The 26579-nt window shown below is 36.2% G+C and overlaps 1 protein-coding gene across 2 annotated transcripts in view; it reads left to right on the top strand.

Moving 5' to 3' along the window:
- AGBL4 (AGBL carboxypeptidase 4) overlaps positions 1–26579 on the top strand; it is a gene marked incomplete at both ends in the record, with an annotated part of 969197 nt that overhangs the window by 51735 nt on the left and 890883 nt on the right. For both annotated transcript variants that reach the window (XM_084242049.1, XM_084242048.1), the window contains one exon: positions 7416–7538. In XM_084242049.1, the coding sequence (XP_084098175.1) occupies positions 7416–7538 (123 nt within the window). The remainder of the gene's footprint in view (positions 1–7415; positions 7539–26579) is intronic.

Here is a 26579-nt window from a genome sequence, read left to right as displayed (position 1 = left end):
GGCCAAATGTCCCCTGGGGCTCAAAATTGCCCAGGACTTAAAACCACTGATATAGGTAAGGAAATAAGAACTTTTCTTATACTGCTTCATTTCCTCTTAGTGATATATTTGAAGGAGAGAAGTTAACTTGTTTGTTCATTTTTCCATTTTGGATAGAAATGCAATTAAATTCACAATGGAACAGTGCTTTCAATTTCTGTTCTTTCTGTTTTTTGAACATTACAAGTTTGCTTCTGCTTCACGCTTTTTACACTTGTTCTTTCTGTGATGCCTTCCCCCTAGATCTTCACAGGAATCACTGTGTCATTTTGTTTTGGTCCTAGATAAAATAACACTTCTTAGGGAGGTCTTTCCTGACCGTTCTACCTAAAGTATCACTTCCTTTCATCTCAGTCTCATTTACCTATTTTATTTTTCTCCATAGCATTTATTACTACCTGTAATATTTATGTTAAAAAGAGTAGGCATACTGTTACGATGAAAAACCCTAATTTCATTGACTTCAATGAACTTTGTTTCTTACTCTGATTATAATTCTGTGCTAGTTGGAAGCGTGCAGTCATTTGAGGAATTAAGCTCCTCCTTTCACAGGGCTCTTCCATCTCTAGAGTCTTGTACTTACCTGCTTTTAACTGGTGAGTGGGTTAGAGAGTGTGAGGAGATTGTGTGGAAAGCAGGTCCGAAAGCGACATAATCTCTTTTTCTTACAATTAAGTTGGCTAGGGCCTCCCCTGGTGGCACAGCGGTTGAGGGCTGGGCTGTGAAGCTGCCTGTAGCCTCTGCTGCGCTGGTTTGATCCCCGGCCCCTGCCAAGGGTCCCACATGGCGCGCAGACCTCTCCTGCCGCACCCACTGCTCCCCTCAGGAGTGTACTTCGGTCCTTCTGCCTGTTCTGCTCCCCACTCTGGCTCTGGTGAATCCTCTCACCCTCCCACACTTCTGACTATACCCAGTGCTTGTATAAATAAATAAATAAATCTTAAAAAAAAACCCAAACAATTTTAAGTTGAATAGAATTCAGTCACATCGTGACACCTAACTGTGACAGAGATTGGGAAATGTAGTCAGGTTATATGCCAGGAAGAAAAAGGGAAGCAGAGTTTGGTAGGAGTATGATATATCATCCTTGCCAGAATGTTACATGTTTATTAAATGTGTTGCCACCAAAATATGAATTCTATCAAAGCCATATATGTGACTGTTTTGTTTCTCATGTTTTCTAAAGTACCAAGCATAATGTCTGGTATATAAATGCTTCTCATAACATTTGCTGCAAGAATCACTGAATGAATTTTTTCTGTCTTGACTGCCACTGTCCTCCCAGTTAGAGCTGTTGTTGGTATACACGCAGTAGGTAATCAATTAATTATTTAATTAATTAAATGTGACTGTTGTGTTATATGAAAAAATATGTAATATGCTTAATCTAATATCTCACACATCATAAGTTCTTAATAAGTGGTAGCTATTTTTACTGATTTTAACCAATTTCTACTATAAATTCTGATTAATTTTATCTACAGTGGTTCAGTACACATAATTGTCACATCTTACTGAAATAATGTAAGCATAATTTGAAATAACTTCTGTGTATTATTCTGTTACTTAATCATTTATTCATCTATTAAGTGGACTGTTTATAACTCATCTGTTCTATTTAAGACACTTTGTTAGATGATATGAGGAGATAAGAAAAACTTATGTATTACAATACTTAAGAGAATTTTATACAACCTATGATTAATTCTATACTTAGTTAAGATCTTCAAGCATAAATATGAGAGATTTTATTATTTTCACTTTAATGAAACATGCTTAGCTTCTGAATAATAAGGAACTGTCAAGGTCTCATTCATGGGAATTGCACATAAGTCATGTAATATAAAACTACCATACCCATTATTATTCAAATACTTTGTTGAATATCACCTCACCATAACACATTTTTTTTTTTTAAGATTTATTTATTTATTTATACAAGCACTGGGTACAGTCAGAAGCATGGGAGGGTGAGAGAATTCACCAGAGCCAGAGCGGGGAACAGAACAGGCAGACTGAGGAAAGACACTGCAGAGGGGAGCATCGGGGGCCACAGGAGAGGTCTGCGGCCATGTGGGACCCTTGCCGGTGGCTGGGGATCTAATCTGCGCTGCAGAGGCTGTGGGCAGCTTCACAGCCCAGCACTCAACCACTGCGCCACCAAGGGAGGCCAACACATTATTTTTTTTAAAGTAAGCTATTCTTCACCAGTAATAGTCTACAGATGACCTGAGATATTTTGCCATTGCATTTTAAGTTTATTTTCCCACACATATATTGGAAAGTAGAAAATATGTCAACAATTCTTGTAAATTGAATCTTATCAACTCTGGGATAAGCTTATTGAGAGCAGAAATGTCATACACTTTGTTTTGTTTGTTTTTGGTATTTCTTACTGCCCAGGCATGTAGTAGATGCCTAGGAACTTCTAAATCATAGACTTTGAAGGATACTTTGGCCAACTTGTTCAACTTTCTGCTTAAGGAAAAATATCTTTTTAATAATCTAGTAAATTTTTCTTTTCTTTTTCTTTTTTTCTTTTATATAATTCTTACATCATTTTTCATCTTTGCACATGTATGCATTTTCATTTTGGTTATATTCCCCATACAATTGCACCCCCCCTTATTGTGACTCTAGTTCTTCCAATCTAGTATATTTTTCAGATGTCTCTCATGAAGAGGAGAGCACTTCTCTAGGGCAGCTTATTTTACTGCTAAGTGGTTATAGTCATTAGATTTTTTTTTTAATATTTTGAGCTGAAATCTACTTCCTGGTGGCTCTAGACCAGTCTAACAGTGCAAGTTTGATGTTCTAGTTTTCCTTTTACATGTTAGCTCTTCAAATTATCAGAGTTGTAATGAATCCCTTTAGTTTTTTGATCCCATTTACGTATTAAATATTAGAAATATCTATTGTGTGGTAGATGTGAAGTTGAACTTATTACTGTCACTTACTAATTTTTCACCTTTTCCTCATTGGATATGTATCTCAGATGACTCAGGAAGGTTATTATTCTCTTCCTATATAAACACTAGTTCATGTCTCCTTTAAAATGTGATGCCTGAAGTGGATCAGTGCTCTTCATCTGTGGCCTGATCAGCATATAACCCATTAAAACTTATCATTTAATGCAAATCAAAACCACAGTGAGAAATCATCTCACACCCTTACAATGATTCCTATCAAAAAGACAAGAAATAACAAGTCCTGGTGAGGATGTAGAGAAAAGGGAATACCTGTGCACTATTGGTAGAATATAAATTGCTGCAATCACTATGAAAAACATGGAGATGTCTCAAATAGTTAAAAATAGGATGACCATGTAATCAACAATTGTGCTTCTGTGTGTTTATCTGATGAAAATGAAAATGCTAATTTGAAAATATTTATCTGCACCCCGATTTTCATTTCAGCATTATGGAGGTGGTTGGCTGGGTGAAATGGGTGAAAGGTACAAAATTTCTAGTTATAAAATAAATCAGCCCTGCAGAAGAGCTAAAAAGAAACTTCTTTGAAGAGGAAATGCAAATGGCCAACAGGAATATGAAAAAATGTTCAACATCACTTGTAATCAGGGAAATGCAAATCAAAATTACCATGAGATACCATCTTACACCAGTGAGAATGGCACATATTAAAAAAACTAGCAACAACAAATGTTGGCGAGGGTGTGGAGAAAAAGGAACTCTCCTGCACTGCTGGTGGGAGTGCAAACTGGTCCAACCACTATGGAGAGCTGTGTGGAGATTTCTGGACCTACTAAACATAGAGCTTCCATATGATCCAGCAATTCCACTCCTAGGTATTTACCCAAAAGACACAGAAACATCAATTCCAAAGAACACCTGCACCCCTATGTTTATAGCAGCACTGTTTACAATAGCTAAGCTTTGGAAACAGCCCAAATGCCCAAAAATAGATGACTGGATCAAGAAGCTGTGGTACATATACACCATGGAATATTACTCAGCATCAAAAAAGATAAACACATGCAATTTGCAGCAACATGGATGGCGCTGGAAGGGATCATGCTCAGCGAAATAAGCCAGAAAGAAAAAGAAAAATACCGGATGGTCTCACTCATAGCAGGAATCTAGAAAACTTAAATAAGGGACCAGGAAAATGAATAACTATAAGAAAGTGAAAATCAAAATCAACAAAAAACTATGAACCAGAGACACTTTTTGGGGGGCGGGAGGGGAGGGATTGGGGTCAAAATCGGGGGGTTGCAATTGTATGGGGAATATACAAATAAAATTTATTATTTAAAAAAAAATAAAAAAATAAAAATAAATCAGCCCTGGAAATGTAACGTTCAACATGATGTCTAGAGTTAATAATACTGGATAGTACATTTAAAAGTTGCCAAGAGAGTAGCTCTTCAAAGTTCTTATCATAAAATATTTTATAACTATATGTAGTGATGGGTGTTAGACTTGTGATGATATTTTGCAAGATACACAAATATAGAATCATTGCCTAGTATACCTGAAAGGAATACAATATCTTAATAAAAAAAACTATTGTTTTACATGTTATGATAACTTATTTCTATCAATGTTGTCATAATCTTCATTGAATTTTAAAAAAATAATATTGATCAACAGAAACTTGTCTCATATTTCTATTATGCTGGATCTACATTTGTGCAATTGAATCTTTTTGCACAAGCTCAGTGAAGTGCTCTATGTTTGATTTTATTTATTTTGGTCAAATAATTTTGCTTAAAAATAATTGAATTTTAAGTCTGCTATGCTCATGGCTAGCCCTTCTGTTTTTGAAATATATAAAAAAATTATAATCACTAATTTTCTCTAAGTCTTACATAAAATCTTTTATACCTTTGAGAATTCAGTTATTCCTGGGAAATGTGAGAATTTAATATTGCCATCTTTGAACATTGCTGTATCTTGATTTTTATTTTTTCTCTTATATTTACTTAATATCATTGATCCATTTACAGGAGAAATGTACTCCCAAGAATGGGATATAAGAATTAGGGGAATAATAAGACATCAGTGTAAAAAAATAATAACAGTACAAAACTGCAAAGCAAAAGCAGACAATTATAAATCTGAGACATCCTGCAGGGGAAGAGGAGGGAGAGGAATCAGAGGGAGGGAGGGAGGAGCACAGGGGACTGAGGTGATGGTGCACGGGGTGCATTGGTGAAGGAAATTATGTGGGGACTACACCTGAGGGGGTGGAGGAAGCAAATATTACTTAAAAAATGAACCATGATGTAAAAAATAAAATTATCATAAAATTAAATGAACTTAAAATGCCTGAGGGGGGGAAATAATTAGGGGACTAACAACATCTAATTATTTAGTATATCTTATGGATGGCTTTCACTTTTCTTCTCTCCACTGCTTTTACCTAGTTCAGACTCTTATCATACCTCATCTAGACTTTGTTTCAGCATCCTTAACTGCACTTTCTATACTGTATTTATTATCCATTCTACTGCCAGAAGGATCTTTCTGTTGTACAAAACACATCATATATTTTTTCTGTGTCAGTTCCATGAAGAATTTCAATTGTTTATGGGATAAGTATACATACACATTTCTTAGTAAACATGTAGACTTTCCCATAGTCTGACTTCTGTCTAACTCTCTAGGGTGGTCTCTTTAATCTCTGGGTCTTTTTTTTTCCCCAGAGCAACCTATTTTTCTAGAATTGGGGTTTTATATCTGGGCTGCCTGGTAGATACCTACTCAACATTCAGTTTAAGTATCACTTGATACCTTTTCTGTAGGAAAATGTTCTAGATCCTTCCCCCACCCTTTTCTAACACAAGGGATTTATTTCTTTTAGTCTCCAGCTAACAATGTGCATACATGTATCTGAGAATGTAAAATACTTTATTGGACTTGTTTACTTGTCTACCTCATTTGCCTATACTCCTTGAAGTATATTTTAAGTCTTATTCATCTCTGTAGCTCCAGCACTTAACATGGTGCCTGGCACAGAGTATATACCCAGTGAATCCTGAGGCAAGATTAATGAGAATCACCAGAAACCTTTCATAGGTCACAGTTTGGAGAACACTCTGCTGGAACTCAATGAATATTGAATCTGGCAGAAATAGATTAGGAAAGCCAGCCAGATGTTGTTTTTAAGAGTTCTGTTTTTAGCATGTAAATTAAAATTTCATTTAGAAGTACAAGTCTAATTTGGGAACCAGAATGCAGTTGTAGAGTTTGACAAGATTACATATGTAAATTATCCAAAGGCTGATCTATCATCATGCTTTCCTGAAACAGTGCAGTCTGTGTGGAAAGAGAATGGTTCTGAGTCTGCATCCCAGACCCTTGCTCTTCTAGCCCTCCTGCCTGCATCATTCAGCTACCACATTTGAACATTTGACCTAGAAGTCAATGACCACATTACCAAGGAGGCAGTTTTTCCTTTTTCTTTCTGTGAAAATGCTCTGGGCCCTGACTGAGCCCCAAGGCTATAGATTATACCCAGCCCAGCTTCAGCTCCTTCAAGAACAGGTTTTTACTCCTTCAGGATAAATTCTGACCTCCTTTGCATGACAACAAAGTCTTTCATGGTCTATTTGATGTCTTTTGCTCTATAGTCCCACCTAGTTCCTCCATACACAAATTTCTCTTTGCACTTGTCTATTTGGTTAATTTTTGCACATTTTAAAGGTGGTTCAGGTTATTTTTGAGATTTTTTTTTGGAGGGGGAGTGCCCTATTTTTCTTAATACTGTGTATTGGTTGCTTTACAATTCTCAGTTCCCTGATAGATTTTTAAACGTTATGATTTTGTTCTTTATTGAAATATTTCTTGTTGGTAAAAGTGTTGATCTTTCCAGGTCTCTACATCTATGCTAATGCATTGGTTCTCACATTATTTCTGATGGTAGAACATTAAGTAGTTATAATGGTGATAATAGAACTATGGCTTTATTCAAATTAGTATAATTAACTATATTTGCAACAAATCATTAGCATTTATTAAATAATTGATGTAATTTAATGAACTTTTTAAATTTCATCAGTCATACTAGATATTATACCTAATTCCCATAACACCATTTTGAAAGATGTGTTTTACTGTAATCTTTTTTATGGATAGGAGACACTGAGGTTTAAAGAGATAAAGTTGATTGCATTGCATCATAGAGGTAGAATATGAGATTTGAACCCGTATCTTTTTGATTTCAAAATGTATCCTCTACCATCATATGTGCTTAATTTCTTATTCCCCGGATAAGCACTTAATGACTCTCTGTGTGTGTGTGTGTGTGTGGTATGATATGTGTGTTTAATTATAATAACCTTATTGGACTTCTGTTACTATATACATTTTGATTTATTTGACATGAGTCTATTTTTTTTTTTTTTTTTTTTTTAGGCAATGATCTGGGGAGCGATGATGCCATTGGAGGGAATGTGAGCAAATACATGGTGCTTCCATCTGGATATTGTGGACAGCCCAGGAAAGGACATCTTATCTTTGATGCTTGCTTTGAAAGTGGTGAGTTTTTAAGAGAACTTTGCTTTTGAGCTGGTGAGGTTTTTTTTTTTTTTTCCTTCAAAATCCAATTCTATTTGACAACTCAGTATTATTCCACCCATATACTATTTCATGATAATTGAACAACTTGTTCAAAAACATCAATTTTGAAGTAATTAACTGAAAAATACTTAAAAAATTAAATGCTATGTTTTGTTGCTAATAATAATTAGAATTGTAGTGTTTATACTAATATTTATATAGTACCTTATATGTTATATCCTATTTTCCCAGATATTATTTCTTTTGGATTAAAAGGGACACACTTTGATTATATGCTAAGTCATTAAATATTGAATGTTTACTCTTTACTTGGTTCTGTATAAAGTGCTTGCTAACTTTGTGAGAAAGAAGGCTTCCCTATAAATAACTGGTTAAAGGAAGGATTCAGTTGAACTTAATTGCATTGCCATCAACAGATGCTGTGGGTATACTGAAAGGAGACATCAGGGCTTGATTATGAATTTCCATTTGGTAACTGTTGGGCTTTGTAGATTTTTTATGACCTGAGCATACTCTGAATGGCACATAGTAGTTACTCAGAATTTATTGAAAATATTAATGAGACAGGTAAACATAATTTTATTTTACAAATAATAGTTAAAATTTTTTGTCTTGAATAATGTGCATGTGTGCCTTTGTGTGTGTGTAAAAGGGACATGCTAGTGTCAGTTATATGACAGTTCTCTCAAACTGTCAAAGAACTTAGATTGCTTATACCAACAATTGAAAACTTGTTTATGTAGGGTTTCACTCTGTTTAACTCATGTTGTTTTGCTTGGGCTGCCATAACAAATAACCATAAACCGAGTGGCTTAAACAGCAGGAATTTATTGTCTCTCAGTTCTGGTGGATGGAAATCTGAGATCAAGGTGTCAGCAGGTGGTTCCTGCTAAGTATTTTGAGGAGGAATCTGTTTCATGTCTCTCATCTAGCTTCTGATTGTTTACCAACATCACTCTTATTTCTGTCCTCATTTTCACGTGGTGTTCTCCCTGTGTGCATGTCTGTCTCTATTCCTTTTTATAAGGATATCAGTCATATTGAATTCAAGGCCCATTCTAATGACCTCCTTATAACTTGATTATCTCTATAGTGGCTTTTTCTCCTAGTAAGATAAATTTCTGAGATGTTGGGGTTAGGACTCAATGTATGGTTTTTTGGGGAGACATATTTCAACCCGTAACACTACTATTATAATACTATTATTATTATTTGCAGTGTTGTCCTTCCAGTCAGAGCTGATCACTCCACATGCAGGAACAATGTTTTCCACTTTCTTTCAATCTCATATTATTGCCTTATACAGCCTGTACGTGGTACCTATCTTTTGGGTTCTTTTTACCTCATTTAAAGACATGAAGTCTCTTTGCAACAATAGCTCTGTGAAGATAGGAGTTACCCTCATTTTAAAAATGATGTGTTTTGGTTTATTGGCAGTCTGAATTAATCAAGATTCCCTTCCTAGAATATCTACCTTAATCATACTTGTTTTTTTTTTTTCCATCCCTTATTGGAAAGATCACATCTAATCATGTAGTACCTAAATGAATAATGCGTATTTTTCCAAAATTGTGTGAACAACAGGTTATATCATTTGGATGTATGCTAGTAATAAATAAGCCTTGTAGTATAGTAGGATGGTTAAATGGAGTCAGGCTACAGTTTAAATCCTGGCTTGGAAACTAAGCCACAATTTCCTCAACTTTTAATAGTTCTATCTTATTATTAAAGAAAGAAATATATTAAAATATAGTTAATATAACATGTTAATATATAGTAAGGTTAATCTTATTGAATTATGTACAAAATAGTAATAATATTTTATAATATTCTTTTTTTTAAAGATTTATTTATTTATTTATACAAGCACTGGGTACAGTCAGAAGCGCGGGAGGGTGAGAGAATTCACCAGAGCCAGAGCGGGGAGCAGAGCAGGCAGAAGGACCGAAGTACACTGCTGAGGGGAGCAGCGGGCGGCAGGAGAGGTCTGCGCGCCATGCGGGACCCTCCTCCAGTGGCCGGGGAGGGCCGGGGATTGAACTGGCGCTGCAGAGGGTGCGGGCAGCTTCGCAACCCAGCGCTCAACCGCTGCGCCACCGGGGAGGCCCAGTAATAATATTTTAAAAATTGATAAGTAAGGATATCTCAGAAAGAGGAAGTAGCAAAAGAAAATTCTGCTGGATGAGTACATGAAATGCATGATATGAGGTCCCATAATTTGCTATATGTAGGAAACAAATTTAACTGGAGTGTTTTGGCAGCAAGTGCCAAGAGAAACAACATCCCTAAGATAAAAATAAACAAAGTTCTGAAATCTGATAGGAATTCTTCCTATTGGTCTTTCTAAAAAGATACTGAAACGTGATGAAAAGTGTCCTCAATAAGATTGCTCTTCTACTTACAATATATTTCATAGGCGTGTATTTTGTAACATCCTTCAATGTAGGCTAAGAGTGTAATGCTAAAAAGCATTTTAGTGAAAACAATTCAGTTGTTTCTTGAAACAATTTGCTTGACAGATGCACTTTTTATTAGATGTAGTTTAATTCAAGGATTTATTTCAGATTATTTAAAACAGGAAAGTCAGAGGGAGTTTTCTCTTATGTGCTAACCTGGCTACCTGGTGTGCTGTACTGAAAAGATTTCTGTAGGTATGTCCAGGCTTACTGAGAAAGAGTAAGGTGATTAATAGATCCAATGAATCGGGAGTATTGGTTTATGTGGATAACATATACTGCTTTCGGTTAAGCCTCCATAATTTTTTTTTCCTTTCAGAGTTATGGAATATATTAAGTGTCTAGCACATAGCCTGGTCTCGAATTGGTGGATAATTAATGTTTTTCTTATGATAAATGAAGTCTGTATATCAAATATGAACCCTTCTATGAATTCGTCATCTGTTTTTTCCATATAGTTCTCTCTATAACTCTTATTTCCCTTAGGAAAATAGATAACATCACTATAATTTTATCTCTCTAGAGATTCCTGACATTTTTCATGATTATTTTAAACTTTATTCTTTTCTACCAAACTGTAACCTGCTTCAGGAAAGAATCTGAATCTGATTAATCCCAGTTCTCTCACAGAACCAAGCAGAGGGCTTGCACACTAAATTAATCCTGTATTTGTTAAATGAAATATTTTGAGCAACAGATACATAACTTTCTGAATGCTTTGATGAAAAAGTCATATTTACTTGCTTGCTATTCTGCAGTTTGCCAATTTGTCTAAGCCTTCATACCTTTGCAGATGCTGTTTTCTTTGTGACCCAGATCCCTTTCTCTACCTGGTAAAATGTTAATTCAAACTCAGTCCAGCATTTCTTTCTTCGAGAAACACTAAGTCTCAGGTACCTCTTTAAGTCACTGAGTCTCTACCTTTACAGGCACCTGAAGCTATTCTGTGTTATCCCTTATTCTACTACAGACATTTAATTATCTCCTAATTTACTTTGTCACTGAAATTTACTTGAAGTCATGGATAATTTTTATTAATTTTTGTTCTGCATCATTTGATGCATAATCAGTCATATAATGAGTTCAATAAATATATGAATAAATGATGGGCAGATAGTGAACTAATGATTTTATGTAGTGAGATTTGGGATTATTTTACATTTTAATAAAAATTTAATAACAGCAAGAACATTAGAAAAAAACAATAAAAACAATCATTTAATTATTTGTTGCTTGCCATACTCTTTGATAAGTGGTATATCTAGTTTATATCACCAAATATTCACAAAACCCTTCTGAAGGTATTAAATCTCTTTTTGTAGGTGAGAAGACTAAAGCTCAGAGATGTAAAGATTTTACCCTAAATTATATGACTGGGGTAGCTAAATTTGAAATTGAGAATTTTCTGCCACCACAGGCACTTTTTTCTTATGTTATTGGTCTAATTTCATTTCATTGCTTTCAGGAAACATACTCTGTATGATTTTAGCCTTCTTAAATTTGTTAAAACTTCTTTTGTGACCTAACTAGTGATATACCCTCGAGAAAATTCCTTGTGCACTTAAGAAGAATGTGTATTCTGTTGGTAGGGGGATGAATGTTCTGTATATATATATACGAGGCCCATTGTGTTGTTCAAGATGTCTGTTTCTTCAGTGACATTCTGTCTGAAATTCTACCCATTATTCAAAATGGGCTATTGAGTCTCCTGATGTTTATTATATTGTTGTATTTTTAAATTATCTTACTTTTTATACCATTGCCACATTTAAGTGGACAGAACTAATCCAGGAGAGAGACTTGTCATGCAAAGAAAAATGAGTGAAGATTTTCATAAAACCTGAGGGAAGAAGTGCCTGTAACACATAGATAGTTATAGCAGTCTACGCCAACTGCTTTAAGTTCTGTGAGTAGGTAGGACAAAAGTGCTCCAACTGTAGTTGGCCTACCTCTGCTAGCCTGAGACCACTGCTGTTTCCTAAAGAATATTTCCTAATATAATTGGTAAGCAGATCACTTGTAACACAGATGTAAATGGAGCAGGGCAATACTTCTGCAGAGTAAGTGCAGACATTTCTATAAGTTCCTGGGCTGTAATAAGTGGCTACTGAATTATGATTCTGAAAGGTAATTCCAGAAATGGATATCAAGGGAAATTTTGCAACTAGTGAAATTTCTAGGCCAAAAAATAAATAGCTCTATGCATGAAACCTATACACCTTGAATTAAAACAGTGCCCTTGGTAGGGTTTCTGAAATAACCAAAGCAGGAAATAGTATAGCAACAGAAGAATTTCATCTTGTACTTCAGCCAGATTAGCAGGCTCCATCATCTCTCCAGGTGCCCTTTGTTGCTTCAGAGTCTTCTGAGATTTTTCTTTGCGAATTCTTTTTGTCTCCCGCATTGTATTTAACCTGTATAACTCTTCTCATTCTTTCTCATTCAGTCTGTGACGTTATAAACAAAAGTATGTTCAATCTAGAGAATAATGACATCTTCGATGGCATTTATAAGCATATGGATTATATTATGGCTTCATCCAAAATAACAATGGATGTCTGCAGCAAAGTTAGTTCCATCGGTAGTTCTACTACTTTGCTATAGTTCATCTTTAATTTACCTTACTATTCCCCACTCTTTCTAAACTAGTCAGTTCATCACTGCCAGTTTCTTCATGATAATGCTCCCTCTGAATCTTCATTTGGACTTTTATTTACATTTTGGATAACTGTGGTGCTGCGATACCCAGCTGTGAACTTGGCCTCAATAAGTGAAATGTCAGCTTCTCTCTTCATTTTATCCATCAACATTTTACTCTCTCTTATCTTCTTAGGATATGTGAAAATTAAAGAGTTAGACATCAGATTTTTCTTAAGGAGGTTTCAACCTGTATGTACTGATTTTGAGTGAGCCTTTATGATGGTCTGTGCCATTCAGGAGGGAAAGATTTGAATTTATTCCTTGCCAGTTAATTCTGATGATGGTTGTTTGTCTTGGGTCCCTGGCTAGACAGTTCTGGCTGCAACAGCCCTAGGCATAGTTTCTCCCTCTACTGGAGTCAGTTCTGTATTGCTGCTATTTTTCCCCTTCAGTTCTGTCAATGTTTACTATATATATTTAGGTACTCTAATGTTGGATGCATATATGTTTATAATTGTTATATTTTCCTCTTGAAATGACCTTTTTATCCTTATGTGGTATCCTTCTTTGTCTCTTGCTACAGTTTTTAAATAAAAGTTTATTTTTTCTAACTTAAGGATAGCCATTCCCGCTTTCTTTACCATTTGCATGGAAATGTCTTACATCTCTTCACTCTCAACCTATATATGTCCTTAAGTCTAAAATGAATTTTTTTGTAGACAACAAATAGTTAGATTTATTTATTTATTTTTAAAGATTTATTTATTTATACAAGCACTGGGTTCAGTCAGAAGCGCAGGAGGGTGAGAGAATTTACCAGAGCCAGAGCAGAGAACAGAACAGACAGAATAACGAAATACACTGCTGAGGGGAGCAGCGAGTGTGGCAGGAGAGATCTGTCACTCCATGTGGGACTCTTGCTGGTGGTGGGGGATCGAACCGGCATTGCAGAGGCTGAGGCAGCTTCGCAGCCCAGCGCTCAACTGCTGTGCCACCAGGGGAGGCCCTAGTTAGATTTTTTTAAATAAAATATTTTCAGCTGCTGTATATCTTTTGATTAGGGAGTTTAATCTGTATGTATTTAAAGTAATTATTGCAGTGGAAGTATTTACTGTTCCTTTTTTATTGTTTTCTATTTAATTGTGGTCTCGTAGTTCTTTTGTTGGTCTTTTCCTCTCACTGTCTTCCTCTTTTTTTTTTTTTTTAAGATTTATTTATTTATACAAGAACCGGGATAAAGGCCAGATGTGCAGGAGGGTGAGAGGATTCAACAGAGACAGAGCAGGGAACAGAACCGGCAGACTGATGAAATACACTGCTGAGGGGAGCAGCAGGCAAGACAGAGAGGTCTGCCATGCCATGTGGGATTCTCACCGGCCCGCCGGGATCAAACCTGCACTGCAGAGGCTGCGGACAGTCTCACAGTGTGGCACTCAACTGCCTGCGCCTCCAGGGAGGCCCTCTTCATCATTTTTGAAATATAGTTTTGCAGAGAAAAGTATTCCTAGTTGGTAGGGCTTTTTGTTTTGTTTTTAGCATTTTGACTATATCATACCATTTCCTTCTGGCCTCCAAGATATCTCCTAAGAAATTTGCTGATAGTCTTATGGGGGTAGGGGGGTCCTTTTATATGATAATTTGCTTTTCTTTTGCTACTTTCAAAATTCTCTCTGTCTCTGACTTTTCATAATTTCATTATACCTGTGTCTCAGCCTGACTTTATTTAGATTCATATTACTCAGTATCTTGGATCTGGATGTTTATTTCTTTCCTCACACTGGAAAGTTTTAGATATTATTTTTTTGAATAAGCTTTCACGGGGAAGCTAAGAGCTGTGATTTTTCCTCTGCTTCTTCTGTACTGTGCCAGAAGAAGAAACTATGATATCTACCAGCCCAAGGTGCCACCTCCATTCTCTCCCAAGTTGCTAGACTGTGTTGGATCTGTCTCAGCTCCAGGAGTGGCAACAGAGAAACCAGATCTCTGGGGACCCCACTTGAAAAGTTGGGGTGCTGAATACATGAATAAACTTTTCCTCCCCTGGGTGAAGTTGGGAGAGAATCTTTTCTTGATTGTATTATGCCATGGCAGGTATAGATATTCTGTTGGGTGTCCTGAATTGCCCTGAAAGCTTAGGGAGTCTAGGTTCACATTTTCCCAGGGTAGCACTGAAGAAACAACTTCTGGATTTATCACGAAAGGAATCTGCCTGTGAACTGTTGCTAAATCATTTTTTGTTGGAGGAAGGAAGGTCTAGGGTTTCTTACTCTGCCATTATGTTGATGTCACTCTTCAACCCTTTTGACCACTCAGAATTAACTCTGAGTTCCCTGATAAATGCAATCAATGCATTATGACCATGTGTGGAGGAGTTCACAAGTACAAAGAGACTTACCAAGTACTGTGCTTCTTTCTTTGCGTTAATGGAGACACAGTATAGCAACTAGTTGTTTTCCTTAGAGATGTTCTAACATATTCTATTGTATGCCTGAAAACACCTCATAATATGTCTGGCTCCTGAATCTTTGTAAGGTCTAAACATCACATTCTGGCAAACATATTTTTTCTAAGTTAAGATAATATCAAACTGGATTATGGTGGGCCCTAATCCAAGAATTGATTATCTTATACAGAAAGAGATTTAGAGATATAGATAACACTGAGGGAAGATGGTCAAGTGAAAATGGAAGCTGAAATTCAAATGACACAGCTATAAACCAAGGGATATCAAGATTATTGGTGGCTGTGCTTCAAATATAATTGATTCATTACTTGATATCAGAGAACCCGCTCTCTGGCAGTGTTCCCCAGTTGAGTACAGAGGACATTCTAAAGTAATATGAAATATTTTATTTAAGTGGGTACTGCCATCACTGAGAAACTCAGTGGTCACAGTCCTCCCTAGACTAAAGTTGATGGTAGGAGATTCTGCCATTGGATTTGACTTTCTAATATGATTAGATATAACTGGATTTTTTTCTCATTTGTCCATTTTTCTGAGACTTCTGGTCCTCCAATATATTGCCAACATTTTCTTCTGTTTATATACTGTGATGTTATTATGTCTAAGTTTCACCATCACACAAGGGAATTAGGATGATTTCAGGTGATTGCGCAAGGATATTAAATCCTTTTATATGATCATGCCCTCATATGAAAGAAATATTTCCTATCCAGTGTTACATTTTTCTCTCAGTTTAATGCCCTCAAGATTTATTTACTACCATACATTGCCTGTGTTTCTCATGGTATATATTTGCTAGTTTCTACAACTGTTATGGTGAATTTTGTATAATTTTTCCAGTTATCATCATGTATTCAAGGCTGTATTTTTTTGCTTGGGCTGTGCCAAAACTTGACTCAAGATACTGGTCTAGAAATTCCTCAATAGCTATTGGTAACTAACAAACCAATCAAGAAATTAGTGGCATTAAATGATCATTTTATTATGCTCATGGAGTTGTTAGGTCAGGGGTTCAGGAAGGGCACAGTGGATGTAGCTTGTCCTTGTTTCATAGTGTCTGAGCCCTCAGCTAGTAAGGCTTGACAGCTGGGGTAACTCACAAACTGGGAGCTAAAATCATTTGAAGGCATATTCCCTCACTTGTCTGGCAGTTGATACTGACTATTGAGTGGAACCTTAGACTGTCAACCAGGGTACTTATGGCCTTTCACTGTGACTTAGACTTTTTCATGTCATGGAGACTTAGGGTGCTTGAATTTCTTCCAGAGATTCAAGTGAAAGATACAGTGAGCAAGGTGGAAACAGCATTACTTTTCATGACCTAGCCAGTTTTAAGACTAGGCATAATTATAATTATAAATATGGCTGAGTTCTTGATTTGAATTATTTTGAGGGATGTGGTAGTATCTTACTTTATTTTCTCCATAAATTCAGCAACCAGCAGATATGTTTTACCTTGTGGGAAGAATACAACATATATTTCCTCTTTAAGGTGTTTAGAAGGAAAGACTGACTAAGATTGTATTAAGTTAACCACAGAATAGATCATCTAAGGTACATATTTATTTCCCAGAACAAATGTTAACCTAGAAGATATTTGTTTAGGTCAACCATGATGTACAATGCCTCTAGTTCTAATAGAGGTAAGTATAGGCCAATAAGAAAACAGCAAAAATGTGTTTTTTGGCAGGCTATTGGGGAATATGTTTACAGACAATATATCTTAGAGGAGGTTACTATGAGCAAAGGTTTGAAGGATTATCCATGTAATTCAGTCATGTGGAAAAGACTGCCTCATTCTTATATCACACAGAAAAACTTGGATGTTAAAGAGATAATGTTTTTCTCAGAGACTGGAACTTGGCAATGTGCTCTCAGAAATGGAATGTATTAGTGAGAGTAAGGACTTCTTAAAACTTTTTAATTAGGGGGCCTCCCCGGTGGCGCAGCGGTTGACCGCTGGGTTGCGAAACTGCCCGAGCTTCTGCAGCACCGGTTCGATCCCCGGCTGCTCCCCGGCCACCAGAGGAGGGTCCCACATGGCGCGCAGACCTCTCCTGCCGCCCGCTGCTCCCCTCAGCAGTGTACTTCTGTCCTTCTACCTGCTCTGCTCCCTGCTCTGGCTCTGGTGAATTCTCACACCCTCCCGCACTTCTGACTGTACCCAGTGCTTGTATAAATAAATAAATAAATCTTAAAAAAAAAACCAACTTTTTAATTAAAAGAGCATTATTTTTCTCTCTCAAACTTCATTTCTAATATATATGTAACTTCACATCCTTATCTCCATTCTCAGAGAAATAGGTATGCTTTACCTTTTCTCCTTTTGAATATGAGTATTATAACTATACCATCCATATGTGCACATCCTGAACCTGGTTCGTCTATGTCTCCTTGCTGGTTGGTCTCCTCTCCTCATTCTTAGCCTGTATCACACTCTGCCCTGTGTGCCTTTCTGACTTGAGTATATTGCTGCACTATTTATTTTGCTAATCAGAATTTTGATTCCAATTTACAGGTTTAATCCCTTGTCCCTATTGAAATGAGGGTGACAGTAAGAGAAAGTACTTAGGCAATATACTCTGGTTCTCCTCTGCCTTATATGAAATGAATGATTATAATATCTCACTAACTTTTCAGCTCCACAACGTCTGTACTAGCCTAGGTCCTCCACAGATTTGATGCACTTGTACAAAGCTTTCTTATTGGTCTCTCAGTGGCTCATTCTCTACAATACCACCAAAATGAAAATACAAATTATTTGATCATATTACTTTATTGCATAGAATTTTTCATGACTCCTTATTGTCATCAGGATAGACTCCAAAGGATTTAATTTAACAACACTTTAAACATAAGTTCTGATACAAATTTCTTTCTTATTAATAATATCACTTTATGTCAAAAGATGTCACCTTTAAAGGCCATTACCTCTTTCAGAGAAAAAAATAGCACATTTAGGAGAAAACAGCATGGTTATGAGATACAAAATAATGTTTCACCTTGTCTAGAAAATCTGTTGGAAAAATATTAGCTATGAAACTGTAGGTGAATAATTTAATTCTGCTCTTTGTTTCTTGCTCATAATTGAAATAAAACTCAACTTCTGTTATAGGGTTTAAAATTATTAAATTTCTGGTCTCTACTGAATTATATCTTTTTTTTTTTTTTGTGGGACCCTCGCCGGCGGCCAGGGAACAAACCGGGCAGCCTCGCAACCCAGCGCTCAACCGCTGCACCACCAGGGGAGGCCCTGATTTATATCTTTATATCTATGATTATGTATCTACTTATATATTTTTATCTTTTCTATTTGTTCTACCCATGTGATTTCGCTTTACATCTGAGTTGGCACTTTATTTTGAAAAGTTACTGTTAACTTTAAAATATTTTCGTTCAGACAGTGATATTTTTGAATAAATAAAAATTTTCCCCACAGCCCTTTTTTTACTGCTATGGGAAATTAAAGACTGGAAATATTGTATCCAGAGAGAACAGAAGGCATATAATCTTAGCTCCACCATGCATTAATACTATACTTTGGGCAGGTCATTTAAACATGGACTCTCAGACTATCTTGTTCTAACTTTAAACCATAATTTACCATGTTTTAACTTCAAAACAGAAGTTATTTGACTTATTTTAATTTCCAAAATTCTGATTCCTGGTAATCCAGAGTCATCTTTGACCTTTCTTTGCCATCCTATACAATGTGTTGTTAAATTCTGTTACTCTCACTAAATGTTTCCTAACCACCCCCCCCTTTTCATTGTCTCCTTACTAATAAGCATTTTAAGACATTTAAAAAAATCTCTTGACCTTGCAAAATTTTAATGCTACACATATACTGCAAGTCTGCTTATGCACTGTGAACCTTTAGGAGGGCTGCAAATGACCATAATATTTAAAGTTTCGTTGCTTCCACAGATACCACCTACATTGAGAGAGCATTCTATCTGTATCAGCCTTCTCATGCATATATTTTTATTTTCACCCTGTTACCCAATATCAAAATCCTAATTATTTGGCATGGAGCATGATATTATTCTCTTTGGGAGTTCTTTTTCACATTTTTATTAAAATCAAATCCATCCTCAAGGCTGTGCCCAAACTTAATTTTTCTATGAAGATTTTTATGATTCATTCACTTGCATGACCTTTCCCTCTTCTGACTTCCAATTACAATTTTATTGATATTTCATTTATGGAACATAGATTTTATTGTTATCTGTCCCTCCAAGGTAGCAATCTTGTTTTCTTACTATAGATAGCTTCTAATAGGTACTTGAAATGAGTGACTGAATAATTGACAATTGCTTAAAAATAAGAGTAGCCACAAAAATATTTGATAGTTTCTACACAACTGAAAATCCTCATTCTCTTTTGGGTGAGAGATTTTTTTTTCTCCCCTGTATTCTCTGCTCTTTATCCTTTGTCTATATAGGGTTAGAGTTATTATTGAAGATGTGATAGTGGAAACCTGACATGGTTCCTTTCTTTACCATCAACTCACATTTATATTGGATATTCTAAAGGGACCAAGGGTAGATGGGTTAACCTGACTCAATGCCTATGTCTTAATCTTCAAATTGCCACTCTCTTCATAATTTATTAATCAATCACAAAGCATTTTTATTTGAAATACCTCTTAAATATAGCAGAACATACTTGTTTAAAACAAATGTGTTGGAAGAAATGTCTCATAGGGCAGATTTCATTGCAACATATTTAGAAGTAAATGCTCATTTCCATATGTACTGGCTAATTCCATCCCAATATGTTTTGTGTATATTTAAAAAGCTTTCCTGTATGCTAAACTTAAATTACAGAAGGTTTTTATCTTTTGTCAATTTTCATAATTATTCTTGAAATGTGCACCAACACTGGAAAGAAGTGGCATTTCACTTATCAATTTACAGAGAGATATTGAAACTTTAAAAATGCTATGTAAATGCAGATTTAATTTTTAATATATCTAAAGATATTTCATGGGAAATCACAAATCTAGTGAAGTCTTGGTCTTTTTGTTGAGTTTATGAGTTCTTTGTAGATCTAGGATATTAGCCCATTGTTGGATGCATGTTGCTCAAGTATTTTCTTAGTAGGATGTCTTCATTTTTATGATAGTTTGTTATTGTGCAGAAACTTTTTGGTTTGCTGTATTCCCATTTGTTTATTTTTACTTTTGTTTCCCTTGCCTTTGGAGTTGAGTTTCCAAAGATATCTCTGAAGCCAATGTCATGAGTGTTTTGCCTTTGTTTTCTTCCATGTGTATTGTGGCTGCCGATTTTACCTTGTCTTTAATCCATTTTGAGTTAATTTTTATAAATAGTGTGTGATACTGGTCTAGTTTCATTCTTTTGCATATGACTGTCCAGGTTGCCCAACACCATTTGTTGAAGAGACTCTCCTTTCATCTTTAATACTCTTTAGTCATTTTTCATAAATTAACTGTACATAAATGTGAATTTATTTATTTGTGGGCTGTCAATTCTATTCCAATAGTTAATATGTCTGTTTTTATTCCAGTGCCATATTGTTTTGATTACTGTTGGTTTGTAGTATAACTGAAGTCTGGGTATGTGATACCTTTGTTCTTTTTTGACAGAATTGATATGATTTTTTTTTTTACATTGTGTTTTTGTTTTATTTTTCATTTATTTATTTATTTATTTATTTTATAGAGGCATGTTTATTTATTTATTTATTTGTTTGTTTGTTTTGTTTATACATGCACTGGGTACAGTCAGAAGTGTGGGAGGGTGAGAGAATTCACCAGAGCCCGAGCGGGGAACAGAGCAGGCAGAAGGACCGAAGTACACTGCTGAGGGGAGCAGCGGGCGGCAGGAGAGGTCTGCGCACCATGTGGGACCCTCCTCCAGTGGCCGGGGAGCAGCCGGGGATCGAACCGGCGCCGCAGAAGCTGCGGGCAGCTTCGCAACCCAGCGGTCAACCACTGCGCCACCGGGGAGGCCCTGTGTTTTTGTTTTAAAGATTTATTTATTAACTGGGAGAACATTTTTGTACACAACACTAATGATAAAAGACTGATCACAAAAATCTGCAAAGAGCTGATGAGACTCATCAACAACAAAGAAAATAATCCAGTCAAAAAATGGGCAGAAGACCTAAAAAGAAACTTCTCTGAAGAGGAAATGCAAATGGCCAACAGGCACATGAAAAAATGTTCAACATCACTTGTAATCAGGGAAATGCAAATCAAAACTACCATGAGATACCATCTTACACCAGTGAGAATGGCACATATTAAAAAAACTAGCAACAATAAATGATGGTGAGGGTGTGGAGAAAAAGGAACTCTTCTGCACTGTTGGTGGGAGTGCAAACTGGTCCAACCACTATGGAGAGCTGTATGGAGATTTCTGGACCTACTAAACATAGAGCTTCCATATGATCCAGCAATTCCACTCCTAGGTATTTACCCAAAGGACACAGAAACATCAATTCCAAAGAGCACCTGCACCCCTATGTTTATAGCAGCACTATTTACAATAGCTAAGCTTTGGAAACAGCTCAGATGTCCAAAAATAGATGACTGGTCAAGAAGATGTGGTACATATACACCATGGAATATTACTCAGCATTCAAAAAAGATAAGCACATGCAATTTGCAGCAACATGGATGGCGCTGGAAGGGATCATGCTCAGCGAAATAAGCCAGAAAGAAAAAGAAAAATACTGGATGGTCTCACTCATAGCAGGAATCTAGAAAACTTAAATAAGGGACTAGGAAAATGAATAACTGTAAGAAAGTGAAAATCAAAATCAACAAAAAACTATGAACCAGAGACACTTTTTGGGGGGTGGGGGGCGGGAGGGGTAGGGACTGGGGTCAGAATGGGCGGGTTGAAATTGTATGGGGAATATAAAAATAAAATTTATTATTAATTAAAAAAAAAGAAAGTAGATCAGATATTAAAAAAAAATAAAGATTTATTTATTTATTTTATTTCTACAAGCACTGGATACAGTCAGAAGCATGGGAGGGTGAAAGAATTCACCAGAGCCAGAGAGGGGAACAGAATAGGCGGAAGGACCGAAGTACACTGCTGAAGGGCAGGACAGGAGAGGTCTGCACGCCATGTGGGACCCTGACCCGGCAGCCAGTGATTGAACTGGCGCTGCAGAGGCTGCAGGTAGCTTCGCAGCCCAGCGCTCAACCGCTGCACCACCGGGGAGGCCCTGATTTTTTTTTTTAAAGATTTATTTATTTATTTATACAAGAACCTCGGTACAGGCTAGATGCGTGGGAGGGTGAGAGGATTCACTGGAGACAGAGGGGGGAACAGAGCAGGCCGACTCATGAAATACACTGCTGAGGGGAGCAGCGGGCATGACAGGAGAGGTCTGCTGCACCATGTGGGACCCTCGCTGGCCGGCAGGGATAGAACTGGCACCGCAGAGTCTGTGCACAGCTTCACAGCACAGCGCTCAACTGCCTGCAGCACCAGGGGAGGCCTTGATACGACTATTTTTTTCTTTTTTTGTGATTTCATATGAATTTCAGTAATATATTTTCATTTCTTTGAAGAATGCCATTGAAACTTTGCTAGGTATTGTATTAAATCTATATATTACTTTAGCTAAGTGGACCATTTTAACAATGTTAATCCTTCCAATTCATGAGCAAGGAACATTTTTGAAATGGATGTGATTTTTAACCTTCTAAACATGCCATTAGGGAGATTATCAAATGGTGGCACAGGTGGTTGAGCACTGCACTGTGAGGCTGTCTGCAACCTCTGCAGCGTGGGTTTGATCCCGGCTGGCCTGCGAGAATCCCACATAGTGCAGCAGACCTCTCCTGTCTCGTCTGCTGCTCCCCTCAGCAGTGTATTTCGGTCTGTCTGCCTGTTCTGTTCCCTGCTCTGTCTCCAGTGAATCCTCTCACCCTCCTGTGCATCTGGCCTGTACCCTGGTTCTTGTGTAAAAATAAATAAATCTTAAAAAATTGTTTCTACACCTGATGCTCTCTGCTGTTTCTTCAGGGAGACTGAAAGTTAATCTTAGTTAGGCTTAATTTCTGCATTTGGGACTCAGCACAAAAATGTTTATTATTTGGAAGTAAGATTTGATAACTTATAAATGTTAATCCACATTTATGTATCCTATTTATAAGAAGTTTATTTTGAAAACATCTCTTTAATAGAGTTACAGTTTCTCATTTAAAGAAACTCAGTAGTTTTCATATATGGTAAATCTATTATTTATGGGGATATTTCCAACCAAATGAACACAGTTTCATAATCACAGTAAAGCAAAGGAGTTTGCAAGGGTAAACATTCAACACATAAAAATAAAGTTAAAATGTACCACTTGTCTTTAATTGATTTATGCCTTCTGGTTCTATAAACTTTATGAGTACTTATGGAAATAACTCACATGTAGACAAATACATATTATACAGCAAATGGCCAGCTAGGGTATTACTTTTATATCCTTGGTAATTCTCAATCCTACACTGTCCTTTGGACTATTGGATACTTCATATAAGTTTGATAGTAACATTCTTGACCGTTTGGAACACACATCAGGCATTTTTATAGTCCTATGACCCTATATTGTGGGACAATTCAGGTAAGTAATGACTTCTCAATTTTATAGATGAAAAATAGGTTCTTAAAGTTTAAATGTCTTTCTGAGTGTCACATAGCCTAATCCAAAAGATGAACTTTAATAATTACTGTGAGAGCTTGATGGGTATGCATTTTAAATTTTGGTTGCTTAAACCAATGTTTGGCAAAAAGAGGCACTTAGTACATCTTTATTGAATGAGTGACAAATAAATGAATAAATAAATTTAAAGATTTCCTAGTATCTGTCCCTTGACAAAATATATTAGTTATTATGGTCCCTTCACAAAATATATTAGTTATTAGTTATTATTTGTAAGGAGAAATCAACTTGGGCTATGTGTGGTAGCTCTTAGGGGCTGATGGAAAATAATAACATTAACAGCAAGAACAATCATAAAAACTGTAACAATTCCTAGTATTTATATAGAACTTTACAGTTAATGAAGTGTTTTCATATCTATTATGGCCTTTCATAAATCCAGGACAAAAAGTAGGGCAAACACTTTATTCCTATTTTTAGAAAAGGAAATTGAGGAAATCGAGAAATTATATACCTTGCTTAACTTTACACAGCTAATAAGTGGCAGAATGTGGAGTTCAATCCAGGCCTCGCTGACCTCAAAGCTTGTGCTCATACACATTGCTTCACTATTGGTATTTCAATATTAATATTTTATATGCTGGCTAATTCATGACACCCAGAATATTACCATGTTTGGAGTACAAACATAGCTAGTCTGATGTCCTGTATTAGCTTATGGGACAGTAAGTTGAAAGCCTTTGAGTGAGTACATGAGAATATACCTGTTACTACTTGGAGAACTTTAACTTACTTTGCCTGTGGATTTTGAATATCTGATCTTGGAAGGCTGATTGCCTATATTCATAGCATATTTTGTTCCTCATTGATGGTGGCAGATAATTGGTTTATCTAACAGTGGATTTTGTATACTTATGGGCCATGATGAAAAAAAAGGAGATTAAACCAAGCACAAGCGAAAATGGTGCCATCAAGAGATAAGTGTTGTAACCTATGTTACCTCAATAAAAAATGATACAATTTAAAAGATAAAATAAAATGTAATTGAATTTAGATAAAAAAGATGCAGTAAACACCAGATGTATGAGGCTGCTGCCAATGTGAAATCTTATGATGTTGTGATGGCAGCGAAGTCACTAACCAATAAGAATTTTGGGACCACCATTGCATACATGGCCTCTTTTTGACTGAAATGTCATTTGTGGTACATGACTATTTAAATTAATCTGATTCTGAGTCTCTATCTCATTGGGGTTTGGGGAAATTCATTTTCCCATCTTCACCAAGGCTCTAACTCTTTCCTTTGCATTACATAAGGCTCCAGGAGGCTTACATGATAGGCACTGAGATAAGGCTTTCTGTTTTTGAAATATCTGGTCCTCATGACATCATCATCTAAACCCATGCAGCTCTTTGAGGTGGAATCTCACATTGCAAGAAAGGAATAGGGGTCTTCATGGGCACTTTGCCTAGATCTAGTACCCTAGTGCCCAGAGTCTTTTTTTATCCCTATGTGCTCAGTGCAGTCATTCCATGCTGAGCACTACCAGGGAGCAACTCTTCCTCCCACCAATCATGGGATCCTTTATTTCTATCTCTTTCCTAATGAGTGGGGCTATTTCTTCCCTTTTTCATCTTCCAGTGAAATCTCCTGTTAGTACTAACAGTTGTGGTTAAAGTCAAGAAGAAACATATTAGAGGCTTTCTTTGCCTTTATATTGCCATGCAAAACTTCCCCTGAGACAAGATAATTCAAAGGTCCTGGAGAAGAGTATGTATGATGTGTAGTAATAGTAGTAGTAGTAGTAGTAGTAGTAGTAGTAGTAGTAGTAGTACATTGTAGGGGCAGTTTTCAATGAGGGGTGGGGATAAAATATGGGACATTATATATAGCACCCAAATAGATCAAACCTCTGTAACTTATCTTGTAAACAATTTACTATTGGTGTTGTGTTTTTCCCCCATTCATAGATTGATACTTCCTAGGAATCAGAAGATTTGGCAACTCACTTAATTTCTCATGAGTGTGTGATCTGATCACTAAGATGGAGTCATGCAGACTATCTTGTCTAGTTGGAAATGTTGCTATTCCGTACAAACTATAGGAGAAAAGAAAATGTTCTCTAAGTTGTTAATATACTGTAAAGTATGAGGACTGATTTTCTGAATTTGTGGCAAGAAAGAATTTTCTCAGTATGTTTCCTAGCCAAGAAAGTAATTTTAAAATAGCAAAAAATTCCTTGGAAGAGTCACAAATAATTTCCACCTAAGTATGTTTGTTAAAATATATCATATGGTCATGTCTATTTTCAGGAGGACAAAAAGTGGAATTTTTCCATGTGTTTGAACATGGGAGAAAGTGAACATAACATGAACAGAATAAGGATAGGTAGGGAAATATTATGCATCATTTACCTGACAGGTACTCTATATGAAGCATTTTATGTCTTACCTCTAATCTTCTAAGAATCCCATGAGTTAGGAACTATTTTTCCCATATTTCTGATAAGTAACTGAGGAAAATTTAAGTAACCACTAATAAATGCAGAGCCAGCATTAGGACTTCATCTGGGAGTTCTGAGCTTATTTGTTGTTTTGGTCTTTTTGTATGGTCTTGTTTTTCTCTTTCTGTATAATGGAAGTTTTGTGACTGTGTTTGGGGATTTAATAGATCTCTAGGATGATATTTGATTTTGTGTGTCTACTTGACTGGCCCACAGTGTGCCCAGATGTTTGATCAGATTATTCTGATTATGGCCATGAAGGTATTTCTGGATGAAATTAACATTTGAATTGGTAGAC

This window comes from Talpa europaea (genome assembly GCF_964194135.1).
Source record: "Talpa europaea genome assembly, chromosome: 9".
NCBI classification, from domain to species: Eukaryota; Metazoa; Chordata; class Mammalia; order Eulipotyphla; family Talpidae; genus Talpa; species Talpa europaea.
Note: the sequence above shows the minus strand (reverse complement) of the source record. Positions and strands in the feature narration are given on the sequence as shown.